The sequence below is a fragment of the Lepisma saccharinum genome, chromosome 3, assembly GCF_977018435.1.
Source record: "Lepisma saccharinum chromosome 3, izLepSacc3.1, whole genome shotgun sequence".
NCBI classification, from domain to species: domain Eukaryota; kingdom Metazoa; phylum Arthropoda; class Insecta; order Zygentoma; family Lepismatidae; genus Lepisma; species Lepisma saccharinum.
In genome coordinates this window covers 63,159,965-63,173,293 of record NC_139231.1, presented here as the reverse complement: position 1 = coordinate 63,173,293, position 13,329 = coordinate 63,159,965, and the positions used below count along the sequence as shown (strand labels likewise).

The window sequence follows — 13,329 nt, the reverse complement described above, 5'->3', positions numbered from 1 at the left end:
CCTTATCTACGAGGAAAAGTAAACTGTCTTTGACCCCTCCAGTTCTGGCACCTTGCCCCGCTAGCTTTGGAACCCAATCACCACCACTGGTACCAGCAATCAATGGCTCAGTACGTTAACAGCATTGATCATTGTCAGTGTAAGGGATCTCACCAGGAAGAAATTATTGTTACAAGAACGATAAATATATACACTTTCTGGAATTAAAATAATATTCTCAGAATATCTGTTAACAAATTTTAAAATTACAATACGTTTAGAACACTCGGGTTTACACATCAGTTTCCTCAATATATTTTATAATATCGTAAAAAAAAACGTACGAGTTATTTACTTCCCTGCAGAAATGACAATTTTCTTTAGGTAATGTACAGTTTCTAAATTTTTGTATTTTTCCTACTTTTATGTCGCTTTTCTGTAACTTTCACTAATTATGACAATGAGGATGAATGGTATATTTAGTAATTCTCTTATCTATAGTCACTTTCTGCCACTTTTGGCTAATTGTGAGAATGAGGAAGAATGACGAATGATGATGAGCAGTGTGGAGAATGCAGGAGCAGGAGGATCCGATCCTCCCAACTAGGTGTCTATCCTAGTTTTAGTTTTGAGTCCACTTTATGCTCAGATAAGCTAATCAAGACTGGGTCCGAACCACTATGTGCCTCCCACGGTATCAAACTTGGGGCCCTTTGATTGCAAGGTGACAAAACTTTGAATCTCCCTTCAGGGAAGCGTTCTCGACAGGAAACCTATGTAAAGCATCAGTCCCCCTGTTTCTCATTTATACAGTACCACAGAAGCATCCCAAAGCTATCCCCAAGGTTCGAACATCCCTCCAATCCCCACCCTCTTCGTCAACTAACATTCTACTTAAAGGCCAAGAACATAACATTGATAAATATTACATTTTTATGGACAGTGATGTATCAACAGGCCCGTACCCAGGATTATTTTCAGGGGGGAATTAGAGACCCATAGGCAAATTTTCATAAATTTTCTCTCATATTATACACTGTATATCTCTTTGTGTGTGTTGGGGGGGGGGGGGTGTATAGGAGAGGGTGGGTAGAGAAATTTGCTCATTTTGTTCCGAAATTTTGAAGAACAGCATTTTTCTAATCTATATGTATGCAACCACGTGACAAATATTTGCAGTTGACACTGACATTTGTTTCTATCAGAGCGAACAAAAAGTGTATGATACATACAGTATGTAACATTCTTATTTGTACACATAGAATTTCCGAGGAAAAAATGTCATATCTACTAGCAAAAATAATCATTTTCACATGTACCTGGAAATTAATGTTAATGAAAGTTTCACCAACAAATGTCAATAAAAATGTATGTTCAAAGTGTATAAACAGAGCATATAATTTGTGTGAAAAAAGAAAAACACACTGTTTCATGCAACATTGTTATTCGTACAGGCAATAGTTTCAATCTTTCTCGCATACAGCGCCACAGCTATTCGGGCGATTTCGTGTAGTTTGCAACTTCGCAACAAGTTTGAACATGCAGGCGCACTCCCCGTCAAGCGGAATGCTGGCGTAGGTATTGTTGTAGGCCTATCGTCTATCTATCAGCGTATTCGAAATGGGCAAGGTGAAAGAACTTAGTTCCAATCTGAAGGATGTTATTATAAATTTGGCCCTTAGAGGTTATTCGTTACGAAAAATTGGACAAACAGTCAATAAATCACACTCCACAGTTCAATACATAGTAAACAAATTTAGAGAGGAATGTTCAACACAGAATGTGCCGAGAAAACCAAAAGAGAGACAGTTGAATAAACGTGATGAACGCTTTATTTTAAAAAGAGTGCGAGAAAACCCCCGACTAAGTGTTCCTCAGTTACGACCGTTAGTAGAAAATGTTGCTGGTAAGATGATGTCCAATCAAACTGTCCAACGTACCTTGTGGAAGCATGGATATGATATCCATGATGGCAGAATACCACGAAAGAGGCTGTATGTAAATAAGGTGACTCGCAGGAATAGACTTTCATTTCCAAAAGAGCACATCCACAAGGACCAGGAATTTTGGGATAGTGTCATATGGTCAGACGAGTCCAAGATTAATATATACTGGTCAGATGGGATAAATAGGGTCTGGAGAAAATCAAATAAAGACAATGATCACATTAACACAGTTCCAACAGTTAAACAGGGTGATGGGTCTTTAATGATTTGGGGCTGTATGTCGTCCAAAGGTGTTGGTACCATCCAGTATTGATGGTATCATGAATGCATATTTCTATTTGGACATATTGAAGAACAATGTAAAGCAGACTGCCCAAAAAATGGACATGCCGCCTATCTACAGATTCCAACAAGACAATCACAGTAAGCATAAGGTGCGATTTAACATGAATTGGCTAATATGGAATGTGCCCAAACTACTACAAACACCAGCTCAAAGTCCAGACTTAAATCCCATTGAGCATTTATGGGCAATTTTGAAGACACGAATCCATAAAGCAGACGTCAAGTCCAAACAAGAGTTGAAAACTGTTGTGCAAGCCGAGTGGAATAAAATAAGCTCTGAAACATGTCAGAAACTGGTTAATTTTATGAAGTACAGGTGTCAAGCAGTAATTAAAGCCAAAGGATACGCATCAAAGTATTAGAACTGTCAGTCAATTTGCTCTGAATATACTTTTTTCTTTTATATTATTAAGTGTATGAATAGAAAAGTTGTACAAAAAATTGCATGTTTCTCTTTCAGTTTCATTTAATATATTATTGTCATTGATTATACAGAATTTGGGTGAGATTTTATGTTCCTGATCATATTAGTTATTGAATTGTAACGAAGCAGTTTCAAAAGAGTGTATTTCCTTTCAGATATTAAAGCATTTTCTTTGAAAATCCGTGTGTACGAATAAGAATGTTACATACTGTATGTCCATAATGCAAACAATTCAAATAGCCTACGAAAAGCAACATATGTGTGTGGGGTTGATAGATGAGGGTTCACACACACTTGGCAAAGTCCCTGACTTTTCCAGGTATTTTACATAACTGTGTAATGATTTAACATGCTGAAAAATAAGAATTACACTTCAACTTTGTAAGTTAATCAAATGAATCACGTTTGTTGAACATTTTTGAAAATAAATTAAAAATAAAATTAAAGAACCTTTTTATAAGCAATATTACCCAAAAAGGAAGATTGTTGGGAAGATAAAACGAAACGTGTTTCCGGTTACAAATTCTGCGAAGCAAAAATTATTTAATTCTCCTGACTTTTCCAGGTTTTGAAAGCTTTTTTAAAAAATAATTTGTTTCCAATGACCTCAGTCCTAGCCTTATTTTCCTGACTCCTCCAGTTGTCCAGGACTTTGGAGTCTGTGCAAACCCTGAAAATAAATTAATTGAAGGGAACGACTAAGTGACTTCACCCTGGCATTCTGTCTGCTGGCATAATATTGTTTCCATGACATATTTTAGATTTTAGAATCATATTCGACAGTAAAAATAAATGCCAGTCGCAACCAAGAAGATATAAAATGAGGTTGCATACATGTGGGATTGAAAATGCAATTTTCAACAGTTAATAGCATCAAAATTTTTTACCTTGATGTCCTCTGCACACTGTGAAAGTTGTCTATTGTATGGTCACACCAATCTGTATTTATGTTCAAGACAATTACAAATAGAAAAAAAGAAAAGTTGCAGTAAAACAAATTCAGATTGACAGAATTTTGTAAATAATAATGTACTTATTTTCTTGAGTGTTTTGGACAAATAACAATATATGTTAAAAGTACTTCAGGCAATTTTTGCCCCAAAAATCTAGCAACCCTAAGCCATTGAGTGGCAAAATGGACATCAGTTGCAGAAAAACCCTGATGTCGGAGAAAGAAACAAAGTTTTTTATCCTTTTGCTCAGTTGTGGCGAAAAGGGATCGCAGACCTGACCTTGCGGTGCCGGTGGAGAGCAAAATGCCCCTTATATGGTTGGTTTTGTATTGCAGTCATTGAGGAACCTTTCTTCCATAATATAAAGAGTATAGAAAATTCCCCTCTATTCTAATTATGTGAAACATTAGTGACACTGTAATAGAAGAAACCATTCAATAATCAAGAGGTCCCTATTTGTCGAGTGTCAAACAACTGTTCTTGACTCATAAAAAGTTCTGACAATTTTAAAAATGTACGCAGTATTCTACAGAAAGTCCTACATAACCAGTACAATGTCTGTAGTGACGCAATAATGTTTCTTCCCTCATAACAAGTAGTATCCGAGCCGAGCCAAAAAAGTTGGGACATGAATTAAAAGGAATGGACTGTCCCGACTAATTCGGAACATCTGAGAGCCTTCCATCAATGGTTATAGAACTAAAATAACCCAATATTGCAGACTGCAGACGTCTAGAGCCTGCCTCTGTCCAGAAATGACCTATTCATTTGTGCAAGATCAAAATCGAAATTCATGCAAAATTTGAAAAACCATCAACATAATTTTTGTAGGTTTTTATAAGTTCAAATTAAAAATTTTCATGGCTCGAAGGGGGTGGGGGGGCAGCCCCCGGTCCTCCCCTTTGGGTATGGGATTGCGTATCAACATAGTGGATCATGTTTTGAGTGCCCCACTCGCCTCGCAACTTTGGTTTTGGGCTGGCCAATCAAGTTTTTGCACACCCATGTCCTCGAACGTGTTGATAATGCCTGCCATATGACATAGAGCATTGTCATTCTGAAACAGGTATGGGCCAATACCAAATTGTTCCCACAATGTTGGTAGTGCAGAATTGTCCAGAATTTTTTGTTACGCATCGGCATTCATGTTTCCCCAAACTAAAACAAGAGGAAAAAGACCATACCACGAAAAGCAGGACCGCACCTGATGCCACCTCCGCCGAATTTCACTGTGGGTACGATACAGTCCTGTAAACAGCATTCACCGGGCATACGCCACACCCACACACGTCCATCGGACTGCCACATCACTCCATAGGATGGATTTCCATTGTTTGAGAGTCCAATGGTGGTGTTCCTTGCACCACTGTACCTGATGGGTCGCATTGCGGGGCTGTGATATGCGGCTTGTGAACTGCTGCGCGACCATGAAAACCAAGTGCGACGATCTCTCGGCGGACAGTACGATCACTTGCAGCACTACTGGAAGCCGATCGAAACTCCTGTGCCACCATCTGTAATGACGCCTTCCTGTTTGACTTCCCCACACGTTTTAAGCATCGACGGTTACGATCTGTTAATATTTTTGGTTTACTGGGTCTGGGTCGGCATGTCATGACCTCCTCTCGCTTCCACATCACGATAACATCACTCACTGTCGACCGGGGTATCTGAAATTTGTTGGAAATTTCATGGTTTGAATGCCCAAACCCGTGGGCTCCAATGATCATCCCTCGTTCTGCCTCACTCAGTTCGCATCATCTGTCCATATTGACTGCTGTAGTTGGTATGAGTGTATTCTCAACCGGCAACACCTTTTATAGGTTGTATGACGTGTACCGACAATCCCAAGCACTTTTTTCGGGGTGTCCGGTGACGAATGGCAACATAGTGTATATTTTTCATTCAAAATACTGCCTTTATATCATTCTATTAAGAAATAAAATATTTATTCTCAGGAAAAATATGTTGACACATAAACATAAATAATTCCATCAAATTTTATTTCTATATAGTTGTAATCATTAATTAGGGTAACACCCTAAATGCAGCAAAAGTTGAATTGATATCCCACTTACAAAGCCACGTGATTCTCAAACAATAGTAAAAATAACTGAAGTAACATCGCTATCAAAATTATCATGATAATAAATAACAGAATCTATGTTCCAGTAAGTACAACTATTATAATAGGGTCTACTTTTGAATATCCATGTCCTGGTTTTAAGTTTTTTTTGTGTAGAAGTAGCGCAAAAGTAGCGAAGTAGCGAGTAGCGCCTAGTAGCAGCGTAGCAAGCTCCTTTTTGTTAAAAGTAGCTGTAGGTGTAGCAAAGCTACATTTTTGGAAGAGTAGCTACCTGTAGCTGTAGCAAAGCTACTTTTAAATTGTAGCATTCTGATCACTGGGATTTAAATATATAAAATATTTTTTTATGCCAACCTTGCCCCCCAAAAATTTAATTTAAGTTGCCACCTTTGTATGTTACTGTGTTGTTTGTTAATGTGTTCATCGTAACAACTACTCAAAATTTATCTTGTTTGATTGATTGATTTGGTTTATTTTACTTCGCTTTTCTGCTACATTTGACTAATCAAGAAGATGAGAATGAGTGATGATATGATGAAATTGATGACGGGACATACAAAGAATGCCCATGCCCAGGCCAGGTTTCAAACCGAGACCTCTGGCATCACAGGCACTTCTCTTGGTAAAATAAGATGTTATTAGTCTTCACCTATAATAAGGTGTGAGTGTGGGGTACTGTTGTATACTGACAGAACTGACTGGTTATAACATATTTTGTAACCCCTCCCCACCCCCAATAGTCTGGTTGTTGGATACACAGAAATGTGTGCCTCCTCAGGAAATGCAACCCTGAAAACTGATCACAAAACAACAGCATTAAGTATTACACCATCCAGGAAAGGTAGAATCAAACTGTTGGACAAATATTTTAGAACAAAATATGTTAACAGAAATATAAAATCAGCATCCATAGGACCAACGCTACAAGCAAAATTCCGGATATTGTCCTGAAGCTGGCAACACTGCCGCTTCATATAATGTTATTATTATATTACTCAATGAGTGTTTAAATTATTTTTTTTGCAAAAGCTGCAATTCTTGCAATTTTCAGAAGGCAAAAAGGCAAGGTGTGAAAAGTTTACTGCAAAAGTAAAGACGATCAATTTCTTGTTGATATCATGCCACTGACTACAAGCTATGATTCTTTGCTGAAACAATATTGAAACAGTTTCATCTTTGCAGTCCCGATTTAACCTCCTGTGACTTTTTTTGTTTACACCACTTTACAGGTATGGTATGGTTAGGTTAGCTTAGGTCAGTATATAGATTTTTATAAATTTACATAGAGTCATTCTTAAACAGGCTTCATAAAAATAAGAATGTTCTGTTGCTATAAGAGGAATTTAATATTTCTCATAACATTATTTCAGTTACTATTCTGGACAACTGTTATGCACTACTATAAACTAATTTGTTGTTCTTGAATAATTTCATAAGATCTAGTAACTGGCACGTGCATTTTATCTAAGCTAATCTGCAAATAAAGTCATAAAAAAACTTACCAACACTTGGGACTGTTCTTTCATGTAAAAAACATGCAACATGTGAAAAGTCAAGGCTGACCAAATTTCTGCATTTTTTCAAAAGATCACAGAGAATTGTAGTATTTAATGACATTCCTCGTAAATGATTGAACCTCAGATGTTTCTGGCGAGCCCATACAACTTGGAGCAGGCGTTGCCAAAGTTTGCACACTGGAAATAACAAATACAAAAACTATTGGTTCACATAAGGAGAATGGACATGGGTAAGCACAAAATTGTCAATGCATATGAAGTGGTCCACCATTAGTCGCTCGACCATTTTACAAAAAAAAAGTTTGTGTGTGTATGTGTGTGTGTGTGTGTGTGTGTGTGAATTTCCTTATGAATCTATAATTTCAAAGTGGTAACATTTTTACTCGTATCATGTCCTGTTTACAAATGACAGCTATGCGCCCATCATGGTGCAAAGCAATTGGAGAACAATTCATGCTGTAGTAATTTCTATAATTATCTTCCTTACATGACATGATTCAGTCTGAAAATGGGTGTTTCTTTTGTTAAAATTGTACTTTTTTAGAGCAACTTTTTCAAAGGAAAGTATTAATTCACAGAGCTTAATTTACAAGAAGCACATCTATAGTAGCATTGTTGTACCAAAATGAAATTCGAGAAATGCCCGATTCAATTTTTAGACATCATTCAATCTTTCCACTTACTCATTTTTCATGTTTGAGTCCTAATGTCTCTGATGGGCAAACTGCTAGAACTCTGGAAAATTTGCTGCAGTCAAGTACTATGTAGCTACACTGTATCAAGGTGGACAAAGGCAACAAGATGACAATTCTAAATATTAAAGACTATGACAGAAGATGGAACACATATTAGCTAATGGAAAATTCTCCCTACTGAAAAATAATCAATTAAATAAAAAATGAAAACGAAAACAAAAAATTGGTTAGACAACACATGGATTTGGATTAAAGAACAAAAAGAACACCTTACTATACATGACCCTCGGATTCCATTCATTGATGCACAACAAAAATTTAATAAACCTGAAATACCATTACGACCAATAGCAGCAGCATATAAACACCCTAGATATGACATCACAAAAAAACTGAATTAAATCCTTGAAGCCCCGATTTAGATTCTGCGTCCAAAACAGTTATGAACTCGAGAAAATACTTGATAAAATGCATGGAGTAGATAAGATTAAGTTGGCTAGTTTAGATGTTATTCCCATCCATACCGGTAGACCTTGCCCTGGAAGAAGTTGAAAAACTCGTGTACAAAGCCAAATTAGAACCATTGAAGAAGTCAGTTGTGGTCTCAAACTCTGCTTAGATATGGAGTACTACCAATTCAAGCAAAATATCTGTAGACAGACAGTAGGATTACCTATGGGCAATCCATAGAGGCATGCATATTTCCTTTTTGACAAAAACACGATATGTGAAATAGCAAATTGTAATGTTAATTTTTCATGTTTCTGAAAGGTGTGAGGTGCATTTTTCTACCACGTTTTGTCACTAAATGATATGAAATGAACTGCAAAATGCAAAATAGACTCTTTAAACATGAAATTTGCCGTTTATATACCGACTCAACACTTTCTGAAGTCTGAAGTATCCTGTGAGTTATCAATTCATGGAAAATTGATTAATTCTGCTGTAAATATTTGAGGAACAAAAATGGACTGCTTTATACAGGAATAAACATACTATTCTGGTAATGATTTAATGTGCTATTAGAAGGGATATGTTTATTTTGTGAAATAAGTGCAGATTTTAAATCAAATTTGGGATTATATTCACATTTTTAAAACCAAAATGTCATTTGATATGCCGTTTTTCACCGCTATAACAGCGAAATTTCATTTCATTTACGGCTTTTGAAACCGAAATTGACTCTGTTTTTGTACTAAAAATTTTGCTTTTTTATTTACCAAAAATATGTGCCTCTAGCAATCCATTATCTCCATTCCTAGCCAATCTGGTTATTGAACGTTTTGAAAGACAAATTATGCAGCATCCCCTAGTCAAGCACATCATATACTACAGATACGTGGATGATATACACTACAGTCCCGTTTAACCGAATTTGATGGGACTGATGGTGATTCAGTTGAATGAAAAATTTGGTTAAACTGGAATAAAGGGTTTTTGATATACAGTATGTACAGTATTTTGATATACAGTACATGTATTTCAGCATGTAGGCATAAACAAAAAGCTTACAATAATACATAGTCATTTAACTCAAGAACATGAACTACAGTAACATTAGGGCTCTGGTACAAAAAGCCGTACGACTAAAACAATAAAGTTTAATTCAGCTTGTGATAAAAATTTGATATTTTCTCTTGCTTAAGATTAGATTAACTCTTCTTAGCAGCTCGATCTCTAAGACATTTAATCAGAAGCAATTCAGCAGGGGAGGTTTCATCTTGTTGTTCCAAGTAAACATTTCAATGTTCTTCAAACATTCTAGTGGCTTGATAATTTATTTATTTATTTATTCCAAGTTTCAGATACAGCACTTTTAAGGCCATTTTACACTGAAAAAACTAACAAATAACAAGAACAAGTCAAGATGGTTTAAGGTAAAAACAAGAAAAGTTAAATATAAACATAAGGCATAAACAAGGAAACAAAGATTTACATATTCATTTTTAGGGAAGATCGGAAAATACTTTCAGGGGCAAAAATGTCTATGTTTGTGGGTAGTTTATTGTAGAACTGGGGCAGCCTGTGGAATAGAGCGCGCTGCATAAGGGAAAGCCTAGCGGTAAAGTTGTGGAACAATTCAGTGTTTCGGGTCAATCGAGAGGGAACTCTGAAGTTGAATTCTGTAAGCAGAAATTCAGATCTTAATTTTCCATTGATGATTTTATAGAAAAATTTCATATCGGCCATATCGCGTTGGGTCTGCAGTAACTGGATGTTCAAAGTAGTCAGGATGTCAGGTTTCTGAAGATGCCGCAGAGAAGGAATTCCATGACGAACAATGGCGGTAAAGAAGCTGAGGATGGAATCCATGCTAGAAAGATTTGTATTGGAAGCCATGGCCCAGACTGGAGAGCAGTATTCAAGAATCGGAGAAATGAATGATTTGAAAAATAGGCTAAGAGAAGTTGGAGTATCAACTGTTAGACCAAAACAAAGACAAAAGTGCTTCGTAAAACACGGTCGCGTATGAGTAACAGCTTTTTTTAGCGATTCGGTTAACCTGGAAATTCAGTTAATTGGGATTCAGTTAAACGGGACTGTAGTGTACTATGCTAATATACAAGGAAGAAAAAGAATTAGAAGATGCAATAAGCATATGGAACTCCATACATCCTAATTTAGCTGTTACAGCAGAAAAAGAAGAGAATAACACCTTAAACAACCTGGACTTAACCATCAAGAAAGTACAAGGCAAATTCCAAACTGCAGTCTACAGAAAGCCAACCACTGGAAAACTGTTCATCCATAAGTCCTCATATATAGAGCAGTCCAGAATAAAAAAAAGAAACATTTGGTACAACTTTACAACAGCGGTATGAAATTAAATACCACTCCAGAACAGTTCAAGAAGGAGTGCATATCAAACTTAGTCAGAGTCAACGGATACGATACAAAATATAAAAACCAAACTACAATGCAAGTCACATCAAACACACAAACCTGGAAGAAATCATGAAAAAGGAAAGAAAATTTTGGATTGGTTACCCATTGGTATATTACACGAGTAATCAACTACGCTGCCTACTCCACCCACATAACTTAAATTTGGCTATCAAACCGGGAAACAAAACCTGCCATGTATTAAAAACACATAAGAAGGAAGGAATTGATCCCCTAAATAACTCTGGAATATACTCTTGCACCTGCAGCTGTTGAAAGCAATACATAGGACAAATTAAGAGGAACATCTGTGCAAGAATTCATGAGCACAAACTAGATATTATTTGAATACAAAAAGCACAGGTTAAAAGAAACCAAATTAATGAAAAATGCAAAAGGACCAATTGAACTGAATGTAAGAGAGCCATTTGCCATCTTAAAAACAACAGACAACTTAAAAGAACATGCAGGGCCATTAGACAAAGGATAGCAATTATTACACTGGGGAACAAAGCTTTTCTTATTTTCTGTTGCATTAGATTTTTCAACTGTTTCTGAATATTTTTTCAACGCTGATTTCAAATCTATTGGTTTTCCTGTACATGCTCTAGTTATCATGCAATTTGAAACTTTTCCTTTTGTGGAAATGGACATCCATTGGTATTTACACTGGGGATAGGTTGACAACTATGCTTAGATCTGACCTAGACACAGATGAAAACACATCCTTTTCTGTTTCTTGTATCGAATTATGGCTTCTTCAAATAAACATAAGAAAGCAGCTGTTATTAGCCTCCAGACTACAAGAAAAAATATACTGCACTGCTGACCAAAGTGTTATATTTCCGAAAACGGAACCAAATTTTTGTGGATTTTTTTTCAGAAGACAAATACTTCGTTTACTGCCATGATATCCCAGGTCTTCTCAGTCAATTAGGTGTTCTCGTATAGTCCAAAAATGGCGATTATATTTCAATAGCTCTAACCACACTTGCTTAAAATGAATGTTTAGGAGCTATTTCAGATGGCCACTCAGTGCATTTGCAAGAACATAATCACATAAAAATTGAAGTTCACTTATTCAAATATCACAAGCACAACTGTATCATTTTGGGTAGATTTCAAAATTGTCAGCTACCTGCTAGAACAGCAGAAAAGCTTCACGAAGTATCCATGCTCGAGAGAAGCACTGGACACAGGAGAAGTGGTCCATCCATGAAACTGGAAGCAGGAATGCCAAACATGTGAATGAACTAATTGTCAGCCGAGGAACGATCATTATCCCCATATCAAGCTTGGCGTGATGAAGCAGTTTGTGACGGCACTGAATACCAATAGTGACTGTTTTCAAAATATAAGTAATTTCCTTTCCCCCCTTTCTCTTTCGAGAAGATCAAAGTATGTGTGCTTGATGGACCTCAAATTCGTATCCTTGTATATGACAAGGAATTTGTCAGGAGAGTACAAGAAGAAAGCAGCATGTCTGTCTTCGGCAATTTTTTTTAAAAAAACTTTCTTGGTAACAAAATGGCGGACAACTTATGAGGTTGTGGTTGAATGTTGTTGGCTTTCTGCGATTTTGGGTGCAACATGAGTGTAAAGATCTGTTTCCTGAACTGTCACCTTGTCAATTCCCAGAAAGCCTTGGAATTGTTAGCTATAAACAGGTAGAGTGCTTTCATCAAGACCTGAAAACGATGGAAGAGTGCTATCAAGGATGATGGTGCAAGAAAATGATGGCAAATTAATGCTGGGGCATCAAATAAGACTGCCCTGAGAAAGCTCGAAAACATAAGAGCTACAAGTGCAAATTCTTGCCTGAATAGAACCTATTTAAAATGTGAATGCCATGCATATCATTTTTTTACATTACCTGCTTTCTGTGTGTAGACATATGTTAGTTTAAAGAAAAAAGCCTTAAATTTATGTTCGTATTTCACTATATTTAATATATGTTTAATACTTTAAAAATGTGCTTTCATTTTGCCATATTTTCTAACTGTAATGCATATTTTGGTGCATTTACACATTTTTGTGAATAAATTAAGAATATCTTCACCAAGATGGCATCCAACTTTAAAATGTTGAATTGCATTTTGAAAATTTAATATGGAGGTTAACAATTAAAATGTTGAATTGCAAGAAAACTAGAACTTACAGAGAAAACTAACTTCAGATTTGAAATCAACACACTCAAATTAGGTTAGAATAAGTGCTGATAGCAATGCAACAAAAATTTTGGTCCCCAGTGTTTTTAGAAAAAACGACGAACATTTTACTGTACTGTATAGTGTATTTAGGTCTATGCCCTTTAAATACACCATAATACACGTGTTTTGTTGCTATAAACAAGAGTTTTAATGCCTTTCTACTGTTCTTTTAGGTTATTTCAGTTAATCCGGACTTTTGTTAAACCGGTCAACTTATCCCCCCCATTAGTCTGGATTAACGAGGTTTTACTGTACTTCTCCTATCTCTTGAGGAAGCCACATGATGTGGTG

General features: G+C 36.3%; 1 protein-coding gene across 6 annotated transcripts in view; it reads right to left on the bottom strand.

Annotated features, from left to right (window-relative positions):
- LOC145985091 (putative RNA-binding protein EEED8.10) overlaps positions 1-13,329 on the bottom strand; it is an 83,584-nt gene that overhangs the window by 51,421 nt on the left and 18,834 nt on the right. For all 6 annotated transcript variants that reach the window (XM_083118683.1, XM_083118681.1, XM_083118686.1 and 3 more), the window contains exon 6: positions 7,236-7,427. In XM_083118683.1, the coding sequence (XP_082974809.1) occupies positions 7,236-7,427 (192 nt within the window). The remainder of the gene's footprint in view (positions 1-7,235; positions 7,428-13,329) is intronic.